The sequence below is a fragment of the Malaclemys terrapin genome, chromosome 2, assembly GCF_027887155.1.
Source record: "Malaclemys terrapin pileata isolate rMalTer1 chromosome 2, rMalTer1.hap1, whole genome shotgun sequence".
NCBI classification, from domain to species: Eukaryota; Metazoa; Chordata; order Testudines; family Emydidae; genus Malaclemys; species Malaclemys terrapin.
The window spans coordinates 237,411,069-237,430,540 of NC_071506.1; the positions used below are offsets into that span (position 1 = coordinate 237,411,069).

A 19,472-nucleotide genomic window follows, 5' to 3' on the forward strand; every position below is an offset into this window, starting at 1 on the left:
GGAGAGCCCCGGACCCTCCACCTGCCCTGGGCAGAGGGCTGGCAGGCCCTAGAGCAGCCCCTGGCCCGTGTTCATACCCTCCTGGTGACTTTTTACTGTTTATTTTATCAATTTGTTCCAAAACCTCCCCTACTGACACCTCAATCTGGGACAGTTCCTCAGATTTGTCAGGTAAAAAGGATGGCTCAGGTGTGGGAATCTCCCTCACATCCTCAACCGTGAAGATCGATGCAAAGAATTCATTTAGCTTCTCCCCAGGAACCTTGTCTTCCCTGTGTGCTCCTTTAGCACCTTGATCATCCATGGCCCCACTGATTGTTTGGAAGGCTTCCTGCTTATGATGTACTTAAAAATTGTTTTGCTTTTAGTTTTTGTGTCTTTTGATAGTTGCTCTTTAAAGTCTTTTTTGGCATGCCTAATTATACTTTTACTCTTGCCTTGCTAGAGTTTATGCTCCTTTCTATTTTCCTCAGTAGGATTTGACTTGCAATTTTTAAAGGATGCCTTTTTGCTTCTAATAGCGTCTTTTAGACTGCTATTTAGCCATGGTGGCATTTTTTTGGTTCTCTAACTGTTTTTTTCTTGGGAGGAGGGGGCAGGGGGATATATTTAGTTTGAACCTCTATTACGGTGTTTTTAAATAGTTTTCATGCAGCTTGCAGGCATTTCACTCTTCTGACTGTTCCTTTTCGTTTCCGTTTAAGTCGCTTCCTCATTTTTGTGAAATTCCCCTCTTTGAAGTTAAATGCTAGTTCTTCTTTAGTATTTCCCTCGCTCCTAAGACGTTAAATTTAATTACATTATGGTCACTATTGCCAGGTGGTTCAGCTACATTCACCTCTTGGACTAGATCCTGTGCTCCACTTAGGGTAAAATCAAGAATTGTTTCTCCCCTTGTGAGTTACAGAACAAGCTGCTCCAAGGATCAGTCATTAATGGTGTCTAGAAATTTTATCTCTGCATCACATCCTGAGGTGACATGTACCCAATCAATATGGGGATAGTTGAAATCCCCCATTATTATTGTTGTTTCTATTTTCGTAGCCTCTCTATATCTCCCTGGGCATTCAAAATCATCACCACCATCCTGGTCAGGTGATCGATAGTATATACCTACTGCTGAACTTGGTTTGACTTGCTTCATGTGTTTGGTTGCAGCTGAAGACGGGAAGGACATCCTTTCTACCTTAGGAGGAAGCTTTGACTATAAAGAGAATTCAGGTAACCTAGGTAACTTTACAATTTATAACTATTGATTACATAAGGAGTCAATGAATGACTAATATTTTTTGTGCTTTGCTTTTTAACCACTAGGTGCCATAGATGATTTATTAGACCTGAAACCTGAAGAAAGTGGTATGTGAAATTCATGCATGCCTATTATATCAGTTTTCCAAAAGCAAAATATCAAAAATATTTTTAATCTTACCTTTTTCTAAATGAGATCATCCACCTACAGTATTTAAATATTGTTAAAGAACTTCAACTCTGCATACGTAATTTGTGGGCACTAAATCTGATATGGAATAAAAAGTAAACCCTATTGAGTGCAATAGGATTTACAGTACTTCAGTTTATTTGCCAAAAAATATAATTGTCTTGCTGGCAAAAGATGTAATTCCTATTTATTTCAGTGGGGCTAATGTTATGCGCGTTACAGTGTCATTCCCATCCTTCCCATAATGATTAATAGTCCTGTCTTTTATTCCTCTTTGCTTTTTATGCCCATCTTGTCATTATAGTTGGTACTGACTCTATAGCCACTATAATTTTTTTGGAAATATGGCAGATATAAGTACCAGAAACAACTGATTTGAGCGCCTTTAAAAACTTAAAAGAACTGTTGAGTTCTCGGACCCTCCCTGTTAATTAAAACAGATATGCTGTTCTCATTTATACACGGGAGAACAATCTATAATATATATCCTCTACTTGTATCCTCTGCTGGTTAGACTAGTGTCAGCACTAAGGGATGAGTAGTATTCACTGTTCTTTCCCAACTGTGCTGTTTTAGCCTGTCTTTTTCTCCTACCCTCACTTTTTTTAAGAATGTCCCAACTAATGATAATGACACCCTTTATTTACCGCACTACCTTATGAAAATGCAGTAACACGTCATGCAATGGTTTCATTTGCGCCTAATTTACTTATCTCAGAAGACCACACAGTCTTTTGTGACTCAAAAACATTATGTAGCTGAGTCAGATAGATTGGTGAATGTATTTTAGGCTATCTGAGGAGGAGCCTATGAAGTATAGAATTCCAAATGGGAAGGAGTGGATACAGATATCTACACTTTAGTTAAGACAACGGAACTGTCTAGGGGAAAAAAGTTTTTCAACTAAAACTTAGTTTTTGCCAAAAATGCAGATTTGGTTTGAACACAATATGTTGCAAATTAGTTTTGAATTTGCTGAATTGTTTTTGTTAAAAAAAAAAAAAAAAAAAGTTGTTTTGACATTTTTAAAATGAAGATTTTTTGATTTAAAATGACTTTTCATTTTGAAAGTTCTGTTTTATGCTTCAAAAATTTTAAGAAGCTCAAAATCAAAATGAAATAATTCATTTCAAGTTGAACAACATGTTGCATTTTGGGTCTAAATACATTTTATTATTTTGGGGGTTTGCGGAAAATTTCAAAAAATTTCATTTTCAGGTCAATCCAAAAGTAATTTCTGGAATTGCCAGAAAATTGGGAAAAAAATAGTTATTTGCACAGCTCTGTTTTTGAAGTGCTGATGGAAATATTATCCAGGGCCATGGAGATGCTGACATAGTGATGATTACTCAGTCATATATGTAATATAGAGAGCCCCAGACTCTCCATGTATGAACTGTTAGACGTGGTGAGTTTTTGTTTTGTGGCTTAATATTGTGTCCCTCTTGTGCCTGGTAGTGGCCTTTTTCTCTCTTTCCTTTTCCCACCACTTCCACCATCTTCTATGTCGAACATTCCTACTGGAGTCACAGGTAAGGCCTGGTCTATGTACAGGTTATGAACCAATTTAACAATTTCTGAAAGACTTAGATCTGTACAATCCTTAGCATGGACACGGTTATGCTGGTATAAAGGTCTTTATGGTGGTATACCTTATTCCTCTAATTTTATGAGAATAATATCTACTGGTATAAACACCTTGATACCTATACAACTGTGAGAGGGGATTTTAACACTTTAACTCTACCGGTAGAGTTAAAGTGGCACAATTTTTATGTGTGTACACAAGTCCTAATTCACCTTCTGTGTTGTTTTAACCCTCATGTTGCAGTTCTTTCAAGCCACATTATTCTTGTCTCTCCTTTTTTTTTAAATACCCTACAGAATGGTTCTAAAGGACACATACATGTTACGTGTATTCAAACAGACAAAAATGAAAAGTGATGGCAGGATTTTTTTAAATGTGGTGTTTAAACATTTCCAGGGCTCAGAGCTGTGTGTGCAGGCAAGGAAAGGATATGGTGGGAAAATGGGCAGCGGAGCAGAAATGGTGGATAGAAAGCAAAGGAAAAAAACAAAAAGTAAAACAAATATGAAAGTGCCGGAGGAGGGTCTGAAATAAGAAAGTCCATAACTTATGACCTAGTATAGCTACCACACTAGAATAGTCACAAGAAATTGAGTTTTCAGATTTAAATCTTCATGTATAATTTCTTCACTAACGAGGTGTGACACACATGAAAACTGCAAACCTAGCATAGTTTTGATCTGAGCTGTATCACTGCAAACCTTCTTCCTGTTGTGGTAAATTTTATTTGTGGTGAGGTGCAGTAATGGTATCACATTATCATTAGTAACACTCTTAATACATGTTATCTTCTCCTGCTAGTCTTGAAACTTCATGAAAGTAAAACATTTCCTGCTGAAACACTAGGAAAGTATGTGAGTGCTTAGATATCAGAGTGATAAATGCCTGAGAAATACTAGATAGAGTACTGTTGTTACCATAGTCATGAGTGCACTGTAAATATATGGATAAGTACTGCTAGGTAAGCTTTGAAAAGTTTTGAAGGTATTAATGTTCTTAGCCACTCCTCTGAGAGGAGGGAGGTGGAGTGAAAATCTCATGAAATAGGTTTTCTTGTGATACTCCTAGTAATTTCTAATAGGAATGCCAGGAGAATAGGCTTTTTTGTGCTCTTGCCACTTTTGATCCTACCTAGGAAATGCAGAGCCGTATAAAAATGTAAATTAAAAAGATGTTTAAATGGATTCTACCTTAATATTGGCTAAAAATTCAGGCTGGTTCTTATTTTCAGGAGCTGGTTTACTCATTCCTCATATGTAGATGTTTGTATTCTCCTATGTGATATTGACTCATGTGCCTATTTAAAACTCAAGTTCTGCCCCTTTTCTCTCTACTGACTCCACTGTGGTAACTTCAGTGTAAATCATTATGGTCATTTAAAAAAAAGAACACATTGAAGTAGAGAGTTACATTTAAATAAAATGTAGTGGCCATTTTGCCTCATGAGATCCTGTTGTCCATTCTTATGATCTCTTATGCCAAAAACATTAAAAGCATCTGTAATCTCTACAGTTGTATGTAAGCTGAAGTGGAGGACAAAGTAAGGTAACTAGTCATCTGAGCTTTGCAAAATGAAGCTGCCTCTTGTGCTTTCACATGCTTGAGGTATACATAATTGAGGTAAACTGTTAAGTTTCAGTACTGTGATAGTATCAGACTTGTAACCAGCGCTAAGTAGAAGATGGAAACCACGTTTTCATTATCAGCATAGTCCCTCAATATACCTGTAGTTCTAAATGTTTCTGGGTGAAGATGAAAGTAACACCTGTTGATTAAATCCAGAGATGGTTTCTTTCAGTTTGAGTACTGTGACAATATCGGATGTAACCAGATGGTTAATAGTTATGATCAGGAATTATATGCGCTGTGTATGTCTGTGTTGGGGAGGGTGGGAATGGACTTTTTAAAAACACTAACCTTGTCAGCAATAACCTAGCAGCTTCTTTAACCACAGTTCCTTTGATATAGAATGGGAAACAGGTCAAGAGGTTAATGAGGGTTAAGCGCTGGGACTTTCAAAAGTACTCTGTGCTGGTCTAACTATGCTCCCATTAAAATTAATGGGAGCTTTAACATTGACTTCAATGGGAGAAGAATTAGGCCAATGCTGAGTGTCTTTGAAAATCCCCCTCAACATGTATGCAGTTTTCTCAAATAGAGACCCCCAACTGATCCAGTCATTCATCAGTGGGTCAAAAAGTCCAAGTGAACAAATGTTTGATATATATTTGAATCTTACACAGGCAGCCTTCTATTTGGGCATGCAGCAATCTGATTTAATTTAAGGTCAAATGAGTCTTTTTAGAGTGCACGTATAACAGGGACCCAGACAGCAAGCAGAAAAGCAGCCTTCTAGAGTTTATTAAACCTTGGACTATATGGTGCTTTGGTTTGTGATTATGAACTTGTACTGCATTTTAAATGGAAAAAAGTCTCTGTGGAGGTAATTGTTCTCAAGTACCTATCAAAGAATACCTTGCTGCATAAGCTGCAACCAGACTTGTCTACAGAAACTGGGTCTGGAAATGGGAAACCATAGGCATCCACACCGAGTATACAATCTGAATATGATTCAGTATTTTAAAACTGAATTGAAGTTTTCTGTATTCCACTTCGTTCTGCATTTGTTTCCCTGAAAGTTAATTCATCTGTAGTAATTTGGCTTGTTCCCCACGTTTTGTTTAAAATCAGCTTTGAAAGACCATCTTGCAAACTCCCTGGAGCCTGAGTCTGGTGATAAGGATGATATGGTATTGTTGAATGAGATCCTCAATGCTTCCTCGTTGGATGAGGGGGAATTCAGCAAAGAGTGGACAGCTGTCTTTGGAGAAGACCCGCTCACTGACCTCTCCTCTATCTCTTCAGTCGGAGAAATGGAGAGCACTCCATCATCAGCAGCAGCACCATCAGGCTTCCTTCCCTCACAGCTCTTAGACCAAAACATGAACGATTTACAGTCCTCTCTACATGGTGAGTGTGTGTCTTGCACTTGCGTAAGTTTTTCCAGATTTGGGACCTTAGTCTCTCTCTATTTCAGTTCCCAATCTTTGTCCGTGTTGGCTATTTAGAGTGTAAACTCTTATGGTATGTCTACACTGCAATAAAATGCCTGTGGCTGGCGCATGTCAATTGACTCCAGCTTCGGCTGTGGGGCAATAAAATTGCTGTGTAGACATTCAGGCTCAGGCAGGTGCCCGACCTCTGGGAATGAATGTCTACATTGCAATTTTATAGCCCTGTGAGCCTGAGTCATCTGACATGGGCCAGCCACCAGTGATTTAGTGCAGTGTACAAGATGATACCCTGAGGGTCAGAAATTTTCTCTTACTATACGTACGTTATCTCAGGCAATGGGGCCTGATCTCATATGGAGCCTTTTAGTGATAGGGTAGTACAAGTTGTTGTTATTTCTAAAGGAGAAAGCAAGCCAGTTTTATTTTTAAAAGTTCTTGGTTAACGAACAATTGCTCTCTCTAGGTTTTTATATTCCATCGCAAATGTAGCACTCTAGTTCAGCTGCCTTTTTAAAGGGAGCATTAGCTTTCCTCTTGCTATACTTTCAATCCCATTTACTTATCCATAATAATTAAAGGACTCTTATTAACATTATATGTGTAGACATATCATTCAGCTGGAGAAAAATGTGCAACTTGCTGGTTCCATTTCTAAATAGAATTGTGGTAACTTTTTTTTTTTTTTAACTTACTTCCCACATTTGCAGGAATGAAAAGTAAGCTGCTTGACTTCCTTACTGTCTCACTGATAATCTTTTTGTCTAGTCATGTCATAAAGCCATTCTCAGTGAACAGGCAAACCAGAATAGGCTCAAGGCCAACAAATGCTTTCAAATTTATAAATTGCAGTTTGTTTTTTCAAAGGCAAAATTCCTCTCTCTAGCTTGCTCTATAGTGATAATCATAGAATCATAGAATATCAGGGTTGGAAGGGACCTCAGGAGGTCATCTAGTCCAACTCCCTTCTCAAAGCAGTACCAATCCCCAACTAAATCCCCAAATCGCCCCCTCAAGGATTGAACTCACAACCCTGGGTTTAGCAGGCCAATGCTCAAACCACTGAGATATCCTTCCCGCATGTACAGTACATGAGACTACTTCATAAAGATACGCTGGTAATCTCTTAAAGCAGTCCTTTTCAGATCCAGTGTGTTTATCACAAAAATCAGCACAGTTTGTATTGAGGACTTTTTTTAAAATTGATTTACTTGTTGAACTGTCTGCTCTCGTCAAGCAAGAGCAGAGTCCAGTGTCTCTTTCAGAGGCGCTCTGCTCCCCAACTCTTAGTGCAAGGACAAAAAGGAAAAACTATGTAAGAGTTAAATACTGTTCTACAATATGTTCAGATTTGTGGTCTGCCAGTCTCATCAGTGTAAATCTCCCATCAGTTAGTTCTTTGAGCCAAATACTGGTCTCACGGAAGTCAGTGGGAGAAAGTTTCCAGGCAAAATTCCCATTTGTTTCTGTGAAATTAGAATTTGGCCTCATTTACTTAACCGACTCAACCTATCCATTGCCAACCATTGGCATACAAATGGGGCTTCTGATTTCTGTAGTAACCAATAAACCACTGATAAAACATCACTATGCCAAAGGGGGTAGGGGAAATGTTTATCCAGTAAACTCCAGAAAAACACTGGAGATGGTTACTCAATTCATGTTGCCTTCATCCCTTTCCCAGTGCAGTTTGTTTATATAGGCCAGGGGTTCTCAATCTGTGGGTTGGGACCCCAAAGTGGGTCGCAACCCCATTTTAATGGGGTCGCCCAGCTGATGTTAGACTTGCTGGGGCCTGGAGCTAAAGCCAAAGCCCGAACCCCACTGCCTGGGGCTGAAGCCCGGGGCTGTAGCCCCAGGGCTAAGGTTACATGCCTCCTGCCCAGGGCAGAAACCCTTGGGCTTCAGCTATGGACCCCCACCGGCCCAGGGTGATGGGGCTGGGGTGTGCTTGGGCTTCGGTCCCCACCTAGGGTCATGTAGTAATTTTTTGTTGTCGGAAGGGGGTCACACTGCAATGAAGTTTGAGAACCGCTGATGTAGGCAATGCCCCTGCTTCCTGGCTTGTATCTAACATTATATCATGCTGGGTTTATCATGCTCAAATAGAGTGGCAGCAAATTCCTACATTTCTATTGGCCATTCATTAGACGGAGTATTGTGCACATGCGTGGGATTTAAAACAGTACTGTACTACAAATTATGAAAGCAATTTGTCCATGGTTATCAGGATTTCATTGTGGAAGACAGCAAAGGAAAGAAGGTACTAGTGTGCAAATATTGTAGAGCAGGGATTGGCAACCTTTGGCACACGGCCCATCAGGGAAATCCGCTGGTGGGCTGGGACGGTTTGTTTACCTGCAGCGTCCACAGGTTCGGCCAGTTGCAGCTCACACTGGCCGCAGTTTGCTGTGCCCCAGGCCATTGGGGGCTGTGGGAAGTGGCGTGGGCCAAGGGATGTGCTGGCCGCCGCTTCCTGCAGCTCCCATTGGCCGGGAACGGCGAACCGTGTTGATTTAGCAGGTCTGGTGAAGACACGCTAAATCGATGGGAGAGCACTCTGCCATCGGTTTGTGTACTCCACCTCCCCGAGAAGCATAAGGGAAGTTAACACCTCGGTAAGTGGATCTAACTACATCAACTTCAATTACATTATTCACGTAAGTTAGATCGATTTACCATCATAGTGTAGACCAGGTCTATAAAACACTCCTGCTGTCTATTTTAATAAAATGGCCTTGGCATTAATTATAAACAGAGGGGAACCGCTTTACCTACCAATCAAATAGAGGTCAGATCGCCACAGTAATGGCGGTAGTCTACTGAAGTGAGCAAGACTCTAGGGTATAGACTTTATCTTAAATGGCCTTTGGAACAGGTCCCAGTGGCACCAGGACCCAGTATCTGACAGGCACGGCAAAAGATAAGAAAGTAAGTAGAGGGATGGAGGAAAAGGAAAGTGGAGCAAAACTATGGGAGACAGAGAAGGAAGGTGTGGGCTTGTAGAAAGAAGGGAGATGAGAGCAAATGAGGATATTCTGAATGCTAACAATGTATATATATATTGCACTTAAGATATCCTAGAATTAGGGACCATTGATCACTAAAATTGGTGGCTGGATAAGTAAGTCACATGCAGGGCCGGCTCTAGGTTTTTTGCCGCCCCAAGCAAAAAAATTTTTGGCTGCTCCCCACCCCAGCCCTGGGCTCTCACCCCCCCACCAGTGCCCTCCCCCACCCACACCCCCTGCCACCCCAGCGCTGGGCTCTCTCTCCCCCCTGCCCCCACCTGCACCCCCTGCTGCCCCAGCTTTGGGCTCCCCCCCACCAGTGCTGACTCCGCCGCTCCCCCCTCGCCTTCAGCCGGTCCGGCGCTGGCAGGATTGGGGTAAGCAGTGCGGCTCCTGGGCCGCGCCTCAGCCCAGGGTCCCTCCAGCCAGGGCTCCCACCTCCAGGACCGGCCGGGACCAGGAGGGCAGAGCCGGGGGACCGCCCCAGCAGGGGGCTACGGAGCCGGGGAAGGGTAGCCCCAGAAGAAGCGGAGCCCCGGAGAGCGGGACGTGGGCCCCGCATGGCAGCGCCCCGCCCTTTATGGCTCCGCTGCTGCTGCTGCTTCTGGCTGCCCTGCCGCAGTCCCTGGGCGGCTCAGGCTGCTTCGCCCGGCCCCGGCTGCAGCAGTGGGGGGCGGCTGCCCTGTGGCACCTGCAGGCAGCTCCATGTGCCCCGCGGGGTGGCCACCAGCTCGAGTTCCCCCGCTCGGAGCCTGCCCGGCCCAGCCACAAGGTGCGGCACTGCTCCCCCATGGTGCAAACTGCAGCGGCCCCAGGCCCAGCTCTAGTCTTTTGCCGCCGGAAGCAAAAAAAAAGGCCGGAATGCCGCTCCTGAAAATGTGCTGGTGCCTAGAGCCGGCCCTGGTCACGTGCAGAAAAGACAACATTATGATTGGATTACTGGGAAGAGGATCTGGCTACATATATACACAGACGTAGCACCACATATCATGGTTAGACTTGTGGTAGCGTATACCCTATAACCATCATAAAAATGAAAGGACTGAAATAACGTGCACCCATTATAGCTACAATAAGCACCTTCGATAACTGTAAATGAAATAATTTAAGGGAAAAAGTCCTATTTTCCTGTGTGTTTACATTGCATGTTTAACAGTGTAATATGGAAGCCTAGTGCTTGTGATCCTGTCTTCCTGTAGTGGCTGAGCCCAGCGATTGCATAATCCACAGCTGTCTCACAGGAAAAAGGAGGGGAGGGGGTGTTAACTCAAGGGTAAAGACTTGGAGTTTTGGTGCTAAAGTTGGTGGGTTCTATTTCCACGTCGACTGTGGTGCCTGTGTGTATATGTTATAGCAGCGCTTTGTGCGTAGTCAGTTTCGCTGTTTACTTTGTGTAGTTTGTTTCTCCTTTGCTGAAAAGAATTTTAAAACCAAGAAAGAAGAAAAACCACCCATATAAAATCTTTTTTAAAAGGAACCTAAAGAATAAAGTTCTGGGTATGCTATTTAAAGGTGCTTTATAAGGACCTGGAATTTTTAAAATTAATCATTTAAAAATAGCTTCAAGTTAAGTGTCCCTTTAAATACTTAGCTTTGGCCAATAAATGAAATGATGGTCCCTGGAACTATACAAGAGCAGCAGCAAAAGAAAAAAGTACAGCATGGGTCAGATTTTAGCTAAATCGTAGTCACATTTACCACAATTCAAATGTTAAAAATCCTCCCACCCGCTTTCCTGCCTGACTGGATTGTCCACACTGGAGCTTCTATGAGCAGGAACTAATTCTGTTTTTTAAAATGTGCTTGGAAGGTGGTCTTGTTAGGAGGGAGGCAGGACAAGTGCTCTTTTAGGCAGACTGGAAGTTCGGCTGTGCAGACGGAAAGCACACGATTGCCTTAGCCTTTCGGAACGTGCAGCTGGTCAGCAGATATTCTTCTCAAGGGCACTGCTCCTTTGCAGAAGTTAACGGCTTATCTCTATGGAAATGAGGGAGAATATGAGCAGCAGTAGCCATAACTAGTAAAGGGGTGAGGCTGGTGTATGACTCCATCAACTGATATGAGTTTTCTGCTGTAAAGTACCCAGGATGATACGAGTTCATTAAGTAATTACTGTTGATTGACACTAATGCAACTTTGTTATTGAATTTTAGGCTGGGCAGCTAACAGTGTTAGCCATCCATCTATACCACAGCCAGCACAGAAATCAAACAGCCTGAATGTGAACACCAACAAGATGCCTGGGAAAGGTGATATGTTCATTATTAGTGTTTTCCATTACTCTAAGATTATTTGCATAATACATTTACCTTCAGGAATTGTATGTGCACACTAATTAAATACTTTACTTTAGATACTCGGTGTTGGAATATATATGTATTTGTATTTGCTGGCAACTAAACCTGGTGAAATGTAATGGGCAGTCATTTAAGTTCCAATGAAATAGCAGATGAAACACAGGGGTTTCTGCTCTAAAATCTGTGAGCCATAGAATTGCATCCACATGCACTCAGTCTGAACTGAACTTCATTTGTTCTGGAGTTCAGGGAGGACATTATGGCTGAAGTACAGGCCTCTGAAATGGTAGAACAGAGTCCTAACTAAACATGCTGATCAAGATGTTATTTCAGTGACGTGCCCCATGTTACAGTAATCTGTTTGCTTTGAGGTGCCTGTAGCAACAAGTGAATTATATTGCGAAGAGTGCCTCTTGTGAGTGTGCACAAATTCCTCAAAGATCTCTTATGCAGGAAAGACTGGTGACCTAAACCATATTGTGTATTTTTGTTTCCTTGCTGAAGTGTGTGAAGTTTCTTTGCATGGTTAGGTGCATAGGGCGGAGTGGGTTTTGGCATCCGTTTTAGATGTGGTCATAAAGTGGGTGGGGAAGTTGCAGTTGTGATAATTGCATCAGTTACAATAAACTTCATAGATTAGTTTAGTTTAAAACCTATTCCAATAATTGTGAAGGTGGCAAAGAGATTCTACTTCTCAGCCATACAGATAGTGAAGTCAGACCCAGCAGAACTTTTCTCGTCCGTAAATCGCTTTGTGAACCCAGATTGCCTCCAATCAACCCCAGAATACAGTACCTCCCGCTGAGAGGAAGTATTTTATTTCACATAAAATATTATCTGTATCTGGGATGGCTCCACAGGTCACCGAAAACAACATGCTGACTACAAGACCAGAAATGCAATTCTCTCCTCCTTCCAGGAATTCAGCCCCTTCACACACACACAGTAGTCATGAACTCACTGACAGCAATCAGAGACACCGCCTGTGACTTGGACCCCTACGAGGGGTGGTCGAGCAAGGTGGTTGCCCTGGGCGCCTTCTTCCAGGGTGCGCTGTCCCACTGTGTCACTTGGCTGTTTTACTGCACTCTGGCCAGTTGGCTGTTTTTGCTGTGCTGATTGGCTGGTTTTTGGCTTGGCACAGGGGAGGGAGGGCAATGAAAACATTTTCTGCCCTTCCTGGATGGTAAGAGAAAACAGAAGACATCTGGGACACCTGTTAACAGAGACTGTCCACAACTCCTTTGACTAAAGAGCCCTAATACATGCAACAGTGCAACTAGTACTGAAGAGACCATTCCTTGGTGTTAGAGACTTTTCAATCAACTGCCAGTAACTTGCCTCCCTTTTCTAACTAAGCTATTTGAGATGCTAGCACTTCCGTGCCAGCTGCCTATGTTTTGGATCGTTCAGGCTAGGGCATGGTACTCAGACAGTACTTGTTGCTCTGATGGATATCTTCCTCCTGTTCATAGGAAAAGGAAGTACACCCCACGATCATTTTGTTTCATCTCTCTGGCACCTGAGACCATGTAGGTGGGACAGGAGTACAAGCTGCTTCGGGGTGAATGGAAATGCCCTGAAATGACTGAGGTCCCTCTTCTCAAACTGAACTTAGATCATTATGGGCAACTTTTCCTCCTAAGAGGATCCTTCAGACCTCTCAGTGCTTTTAATTACCCAGCCAACTAGCCCCTGCCTGAGATGTAGCCCCAGCCTATCAGACACAGATAAGGCTATGGGGAAAAATTAATTCAAAATCTCCAGCTTATTTATTGGAATTCATTCTATTGAGGTGTGAAGCTGCCAACCCTGAATAGCTCCAGCAGTTACAAAATGCAGCAGCCTGTGAACATAGCAGGTTGCTGTGAACCGAAAGAGTACAGTTCAGGGTCTTTTGTCTTGGTATTCAAAGCCCTACAGGGGATTGGCCCTACTCTCCCTCTACAGCTATAACCACTACATTCCATCAGAGTAATGAAACTGTTGACCAGTCTGGGAGACAGCGCTTTCACTGGAGAAGATTGGAAGTGGTTAGTCCCGTGGCCAAAGCTACATGCAAAACTCATTTCTCTCACTTTGCTCTCCTTCCTTCACATTCGCAAACTGAAACAAAACACCTGTCAAGTTATCAAGCAATTTCTCTTACAGGCTGGAAACAGGGAGATGGAGGGAGGGGAGAAATTATTTGTATCTTCAAATAATTAGGAAGTGCTCAGAATTGGGGAGCATATAAATACCTGTATAGACTGATGTGCTACATGCATTTCTACATGCAAGTAATATGTTGAAATGTAATTCATTACACTATTTCTAGAAGGAGATGTATTTTCTTCATCAGCTTAACAATACTCATGGCATTCATTTTGTTTGATCTTCTGCATTAAATCAGCTATGTTTAAGTCAAGCAAGAATTCTGACGTGGTATATTTCACTATTCCAGAACCTGCAAAAAATCCTAAAGACCTGACTGCTTGGTTCAATCTTTTTGCTGACCTTGACCCGTTATCCAATCCTGATGCTGTTGGGAAAACAGATAAAGAACATGAATTGCTCAATGCATGAGTCTGCGGCCTATGGTAACTCACACTGCTCCGTTCATTAACACTTATCTTCGGGTTTAGAAGACTACAACGAAATCAGTATGCTGTTGTGAAACTATAAAGTATGTGCCATTATAATAAAACTAAAGGGATTTAACCCCCTTTTATATAGGTATAATTATTTGATCTTGTTTTGTATAAAGAGTTTGCATTTATTTTCTATGTGAACTTACCAAATGAGGTTAAAATTTAGGACAGAATTCTAGCCATATTAGGATACCTGCTGAAACACTGTCATTGCCTGAGATGTGCGGAGCTAATGCTAGAGTGAAATATAAATTATAAACCTATTTTTTTATAACGTTTCTTGTGCAAATCAAAAGATCATGTAATGGGAGAGGCTGCATGAGTCAAATAATGATTGTATTTGCCACTGCTATGTTAAGATGTAAATTCAATCTGTTTTGTTAGTATCCATAGTGAAAAATCCATGCTGAGGCTAAATTATTGAAGGATTATATTGGGGTCTGTCAAGCTGCTGTATTCATGGTCTCTCTGATTTAAATTATTAGACAAACTGCACTACACAAGACCAAAAATATTGCCCAGAGTGCATCCTTCCTGAGTTTTTCATTGTGCCAACAGGATTTGTACATGCAAAGCAGAAGTTGGGTGCCACTATTGCTTACACACGCCTTGAAAGCATTCAAGTTTTCTGTTGAGTAATTTTTATCAAACTGATTTGATAAGCATGTGTTTCTTGAGCCTGTTGTGACACTAACTCTCCTTTAATAAAATGGTTTTGACAACAAAGAAAAAAAAACATACTAAGGACCTCTTTTTTCAGCTGGAATGTTAGTGTCATTGTTGAATGCAGTATGCGCCATTCATCTGATGATGAAATATGACCAGCTTTCAAACAGTAGCTAATAATTCATCTCATTGCCTCAGGCCACTCAAGAATAGTAATGCAGTAGGTTGGCAAGAGAACCCTGTACTCAGATTCTTCTGCAACTCATTGTCTCTTCTGCTTCTCCCCCGCCCTTTTAAAACAGAGGACGTTAAAGAAGCGTCAGCCTTCACTTTAGCTTTGTAACTTGGGTGAGTTTGCAAAACACATTGTGCAATGTTTGTTTTTCAGTCAATTATACATTTGGGCCCTTTTTTTTTTTAAAGGACTTCTATCCGATTCCTTTCCTGTAGATGCAATTTTGCACCAGCAGTTAATTGATCCACAATTAATTAATCCAAGTCTTCTTGCCTGCCTCATGATCAGTTAGACAACTGAGTCCGTGAATCGGGAGCCTTGAACTAATTGCTTGAAAACTAAATAAGAACACCACATCCAAGCTTCCCTGTGCCCGAAGGAGAGACTGCCATGTTCTGTAGGGTTGGAATCGTAGGAGAGTTGACTGGGAGATCTCAGTGGCTTTGTCACCACAACCAGACCCATAAGAAATATAGACAAAATCAAAGGGAGAAACAGCTCTTTTCCTTCAGAGAGCTCTTTCATAAATCTTCCGCTACTTCTTGAACTGAGTGCCCCATCACTGCATGGCAACCTGACACTTAATCCTTGACTCATACTATTGGTCTCAGTTATGGTGGGTATGATGGGTTCGGTCACAGAGACCCTCTTGGGACTGTCATCTGACGTGCTGGAATTACCTCTGAGCCCGTTTTCCATTGCCAGCTTGGGACTCCAGAATCCTGCCTTGTTGAGCCAGACACGCTAGCCTGCTGCAATACAGACCCAGATCTGGTCCACGCCCCCAAAGCTGCAGACTTTAACCAAAAACTGCTCAGCAGGTCTCCTATCTCCAGCACCGAGACACCCAGCTCCCAATGGGATCCAAATCCCAAATCAATCCATTTTACTCTGTATAAAGCTTATACAGGGTAAACTCATAAACTGTCCACCCTCTATAACACTGATAGAGATGCACAGCTGTTTGCTCCCCCAGGTATTAATCACTTACTCTGGCTTAATCAATAAACAAAAGTGATTTTATTAAGTTTAAAAAGTAGGATTTAAGTGGTTTCAAGTAATAACAGACTGAACAAGTAAGTTACCAAGCAAAATAAACCAAAACACGCAAGTCTAAGCCTGATACATTTAAGAAACTGAATACAGGTAAATCTCACTGTCAGAAATGTTCCAATAAGCTTCTTGCACAGACTAGACTCCTTCCTAGTCTGGGCCCAATCCTTTCCCCTGGTACAGTTCTTGTAAGTTCCAGCTCAGGTGGTAACTAGGGGTTTTCTCATGACTGCAGCCCCCTTTGTTCTGTTCCATTCCCTTTTATTGCTTTGGCACAAGGCAGGAATCTTCCACCCCACCTTGTAAATGGAAAAGCACCAGGTTTAAGATGGATTCCAGTACCAGGTGACATGGTCACATGTCCTGTGAGACCCCAAGCCTCCATTCTTTCCAGCCTGACTCACAGGAAGGCTTGCAAGGAAACAGCCATTTACAACCAATTGTCCTGGTCAATGGGAGCCACCATTAATGGCCCACACTTTGCATAATTACAATAGGACCTCAGAGTAACACTTCATATTTCTAGTTTTAGATACAAGAACGATACATTCATACAAATAGGATGACCACACTCAGTAGATTATAAGCTTTGTAATGATACCTTACAAGAGACCTTTTGCATGAAGCATATTCCAATTACATTATATTCACATTCAAAGCATATGGAGTGCAATGTCACAGTGGGGGGCTGGGAGGAAGTTTGTCCTTAAAAGCTGCAAAAGTGAAGCACAATAGGATGCAAAGCCACATTTTCAGCTTGCTTCTGAGCATCTGTGTTGTGAATTGAAGGCCTGGCTAAAATGTCCTGACGTGTAACTTTTGGTAGCTGAGTTTCCTTTAAAAAAAACAAACGAGCCCTCTATAAAATCCATACATAGTAAGTATGGAAACACTTTCAAAATTATATTAATCCAACAGTTGTAGCTGCTTAACTACAGAATTCCAAAATATTTTAAACGCACGTATCCTACTCTTTCTGTTACCCCAACCCCACTGCTCCAACCTTGCCTTGTTTATTCAGCTCCTCCAAATGTCGTCTTGATTTCTAGACTGTAAGCGTGGTGGGGCAGAAACTGACATTTTGGTAGGTTTGCACAGCACAATATAAGTTGGTCCTTTGTAATTATGGCTCATCTGGATTTGTAACCTAGCCTTTGTCTGCCCTACATTTTTTTTAATCCCCCATTTGTCATCACCCACATAACCACCGGTGGCAGCAATGTTGGGAGCACTAATGGAGATGGTCTGCTGGCATTTAAGATCCCAATCCCAGGGCTCACTGAAATCAATAAAGATTCTCACTGTCTTAAGTGGGCCATTAGCCCAACATACCATGTCAACCTGTTCTGAGCATAGTTTGACTCCATGGCTATTAAAATGGTGGCAGCAAATCTCCATTAAAGTTCCCAGGAGCTGCTCCAATGAATGCAAAGGTGGAAAATTTTACTGAAAAATACACAGTGTGAACAAGGCCACTGAGACCATAATGGCTTTAAAGCAGCTATTAGGTCACAGATCGTAGACCTCTGAACTGTAAATGACTCTCTGGTCATTTTTGGGTACTGCACAAGTGCAGCAAAGCATCTGCATTGCTCTGAATCTTCATCATATCCACCCACTTTTAACTAGACAAACTGGAACTGTAGCTTTCCCCATATTTTTCTAAAATGGTGGAACTCATTCGTTCACATTATGGATTAAGCCATTGTAAAATGTCATTTTGAAAAGTAAAGTTAGCTTTTTTTCTCAGGCTACGCCCTGTCCAATTTTTTTTTTATACTTTTAAATTAAAAAAGAGCTAGAGGTATTTACAATTTATTTTTAAAAAGAAAAGCAGTTGCTAATCAATTCCACACATGGACTTTTTCATGAACATTTATTCAAGTCTCAGAGCTTGGCTACACTCGAAACTCCAAAGCGCTGCCACGGGAGTGCTCTCGCGGCAGCGCTTTGAAGTGCGAGTGTGGTCGCGGCGCCAGCGCTGGGAGAGAGCTGTCCCAGCACTGCAGGTACTCCACCTCCACGAGGGGATCAGCGTAGCTCCCAGCGCTGCGGCACTGTTTACACTGGCGCTTTACCAGCGCTGTAACTTGCTGCGCTCAGGGGGGTGTTTTTTCATGCTCTTGAGTGAGAGAGTTGCAGCGCTGTAAAGCACCAGTGTAGCCATAGCCTAATACTTGAGCTGGAGTGAGAACACCCTGAAAATAGGAGTCGTGTAGATAAAACCTCACATCGTGTTACAAACAGTACTTCTGTAATAATTGTGAGCTCTACAGCATCTGTCAGGGTTGTGTCATTCAAAGCCAGAATGCCATTGTCACAGGATTTTACTGTGCCCTGCATGTACAGGCTCAGCTGTAAGTGAGACAATAGGCTAGTTAATCATTCTGTTAAATTGCAGATTACCTTATGCAGCCTAGTGTTCATCGTGGTTTACTGTGGTTCGCTCGGGTTGCATATTCTGACTTTAGTACATTTTTTTTTAAATAAATGCTGCGCAGACCCTGTGGCAAAATGAAAACAATGGTAATTGATTAACTGTCTTCATCAGAAAGTTTATTAAAAGTTGACGTAATTGATTTCAGCGAGCCTGGGTTTCTATAAGTCTAAGAACAGCTGCTTCAAGGGATTTAAAATATGCATCTTGACAATTGAACAGTTCATGAAGAAAAATTGACATGTAATTTTTTATTAATTTAGATGATCAAAACCTACATCTGAACTAGCGTAATGCTGCTCATATGAGTCCGTTTTCTGCTGTATGGCGCATTGTAGATAGAGAGAAATGTACATATTGATGGCACCATTGGGCCTACTTAGACCCCAGGCTACCCTTTTGTGAGTAAGCAAATGTGAGCATGGCCAAAGTGGTGCAGTAAGACTGTGCAGGTGCCAGAACCTTCACACACAAAAATCATTAAGTAGATTTTCCACAAGGGCTCAGATCCATAAAGGTGCTTGGGCACCTGACCTCCAGATCAATCCTGTTTTCAGGCTTCACTGCCGTCCTCCAACTCCCACTCTGCTGCTGGCTCACCCTGTAGGCACCTAAACTCTCTCAGCATCCATGTTTTTGCAATAAAAGTTCCCTAGGCACTTAAGTTTCTGCTTCTGAGCATGTGCACTACAACCTCACTCCAAGCATCCATCTCCTGCCTAGGCTCCAGGGCAATCCATGAATTGGGGAATGACAGGCATTTGTCTGCCAAAGTTATGTGTGGGGTCTAAGCCAGTAGATGTGCTCAGAGACCACCTACCAGAGTGGTTTCCATTGAAAACCTGGGAGGAAGAGGTGCTGCCCACTTTATAACCTTAGCCCCATGCACTCAGATGTGCAAGACTCACGTTCAGTTCCTTCCTCTGCTTGAGGAGATTTGAACAGGGGCTTCCTACACCCCTCAGGTGAGTGCTATGAACCCTGGGCTACAGGATAGTCTGAGGTGGGGCTTCCTCAATCTGTCTTGTTGAAGCTGTTGCACTCTGGATAAATGGAGTCATTGAGGCAGAGACAGAATGAGAATGACTCCATAGCCTTGTGGTCAC

At 42.2% G+C, this 19,472-nt stretch overlaps 1 protein-coding gene across 2 annotated transcripts in view; it reads left to right on the forward strand.

Moving 5' to 3' along the window:
- Positions 1–14,725, forward strand: part of ICA1 (islet cell autoantigen 1) — a 92,730-nt gene extending 78,005 nt beyond the window's left edge. For both annotated transcript variants that reach the window (XM_054020348.1, XM_054020349.1), the window contains exons 11-15: positions 1,159–1,221; positions 1,315–1,356; positions 5,718–5,996; positions 11,202–11,297; positions 13,789–14,725. In XM_054020348.1, coding sequence (XP_053876323.1) covers positions 1,159–1,221; positions 1,315–1,356; positions 5,718–5,996; positions 11,202–11,297; positions 13,789–13,910 — 602 coding nt within the window. In that variant the 3' untranslated portion in view covers positions 13,911–14,725. The remainder of the gene's footprint in view (positions 1–1,158; positions 1,222–1,314; positions 1,357–5,717; positions 5,997–11,201; positions 11,298–13,788) is intronic.
- Positions 14,726–19,472: the final 4,747 nt, after the last annotated feature.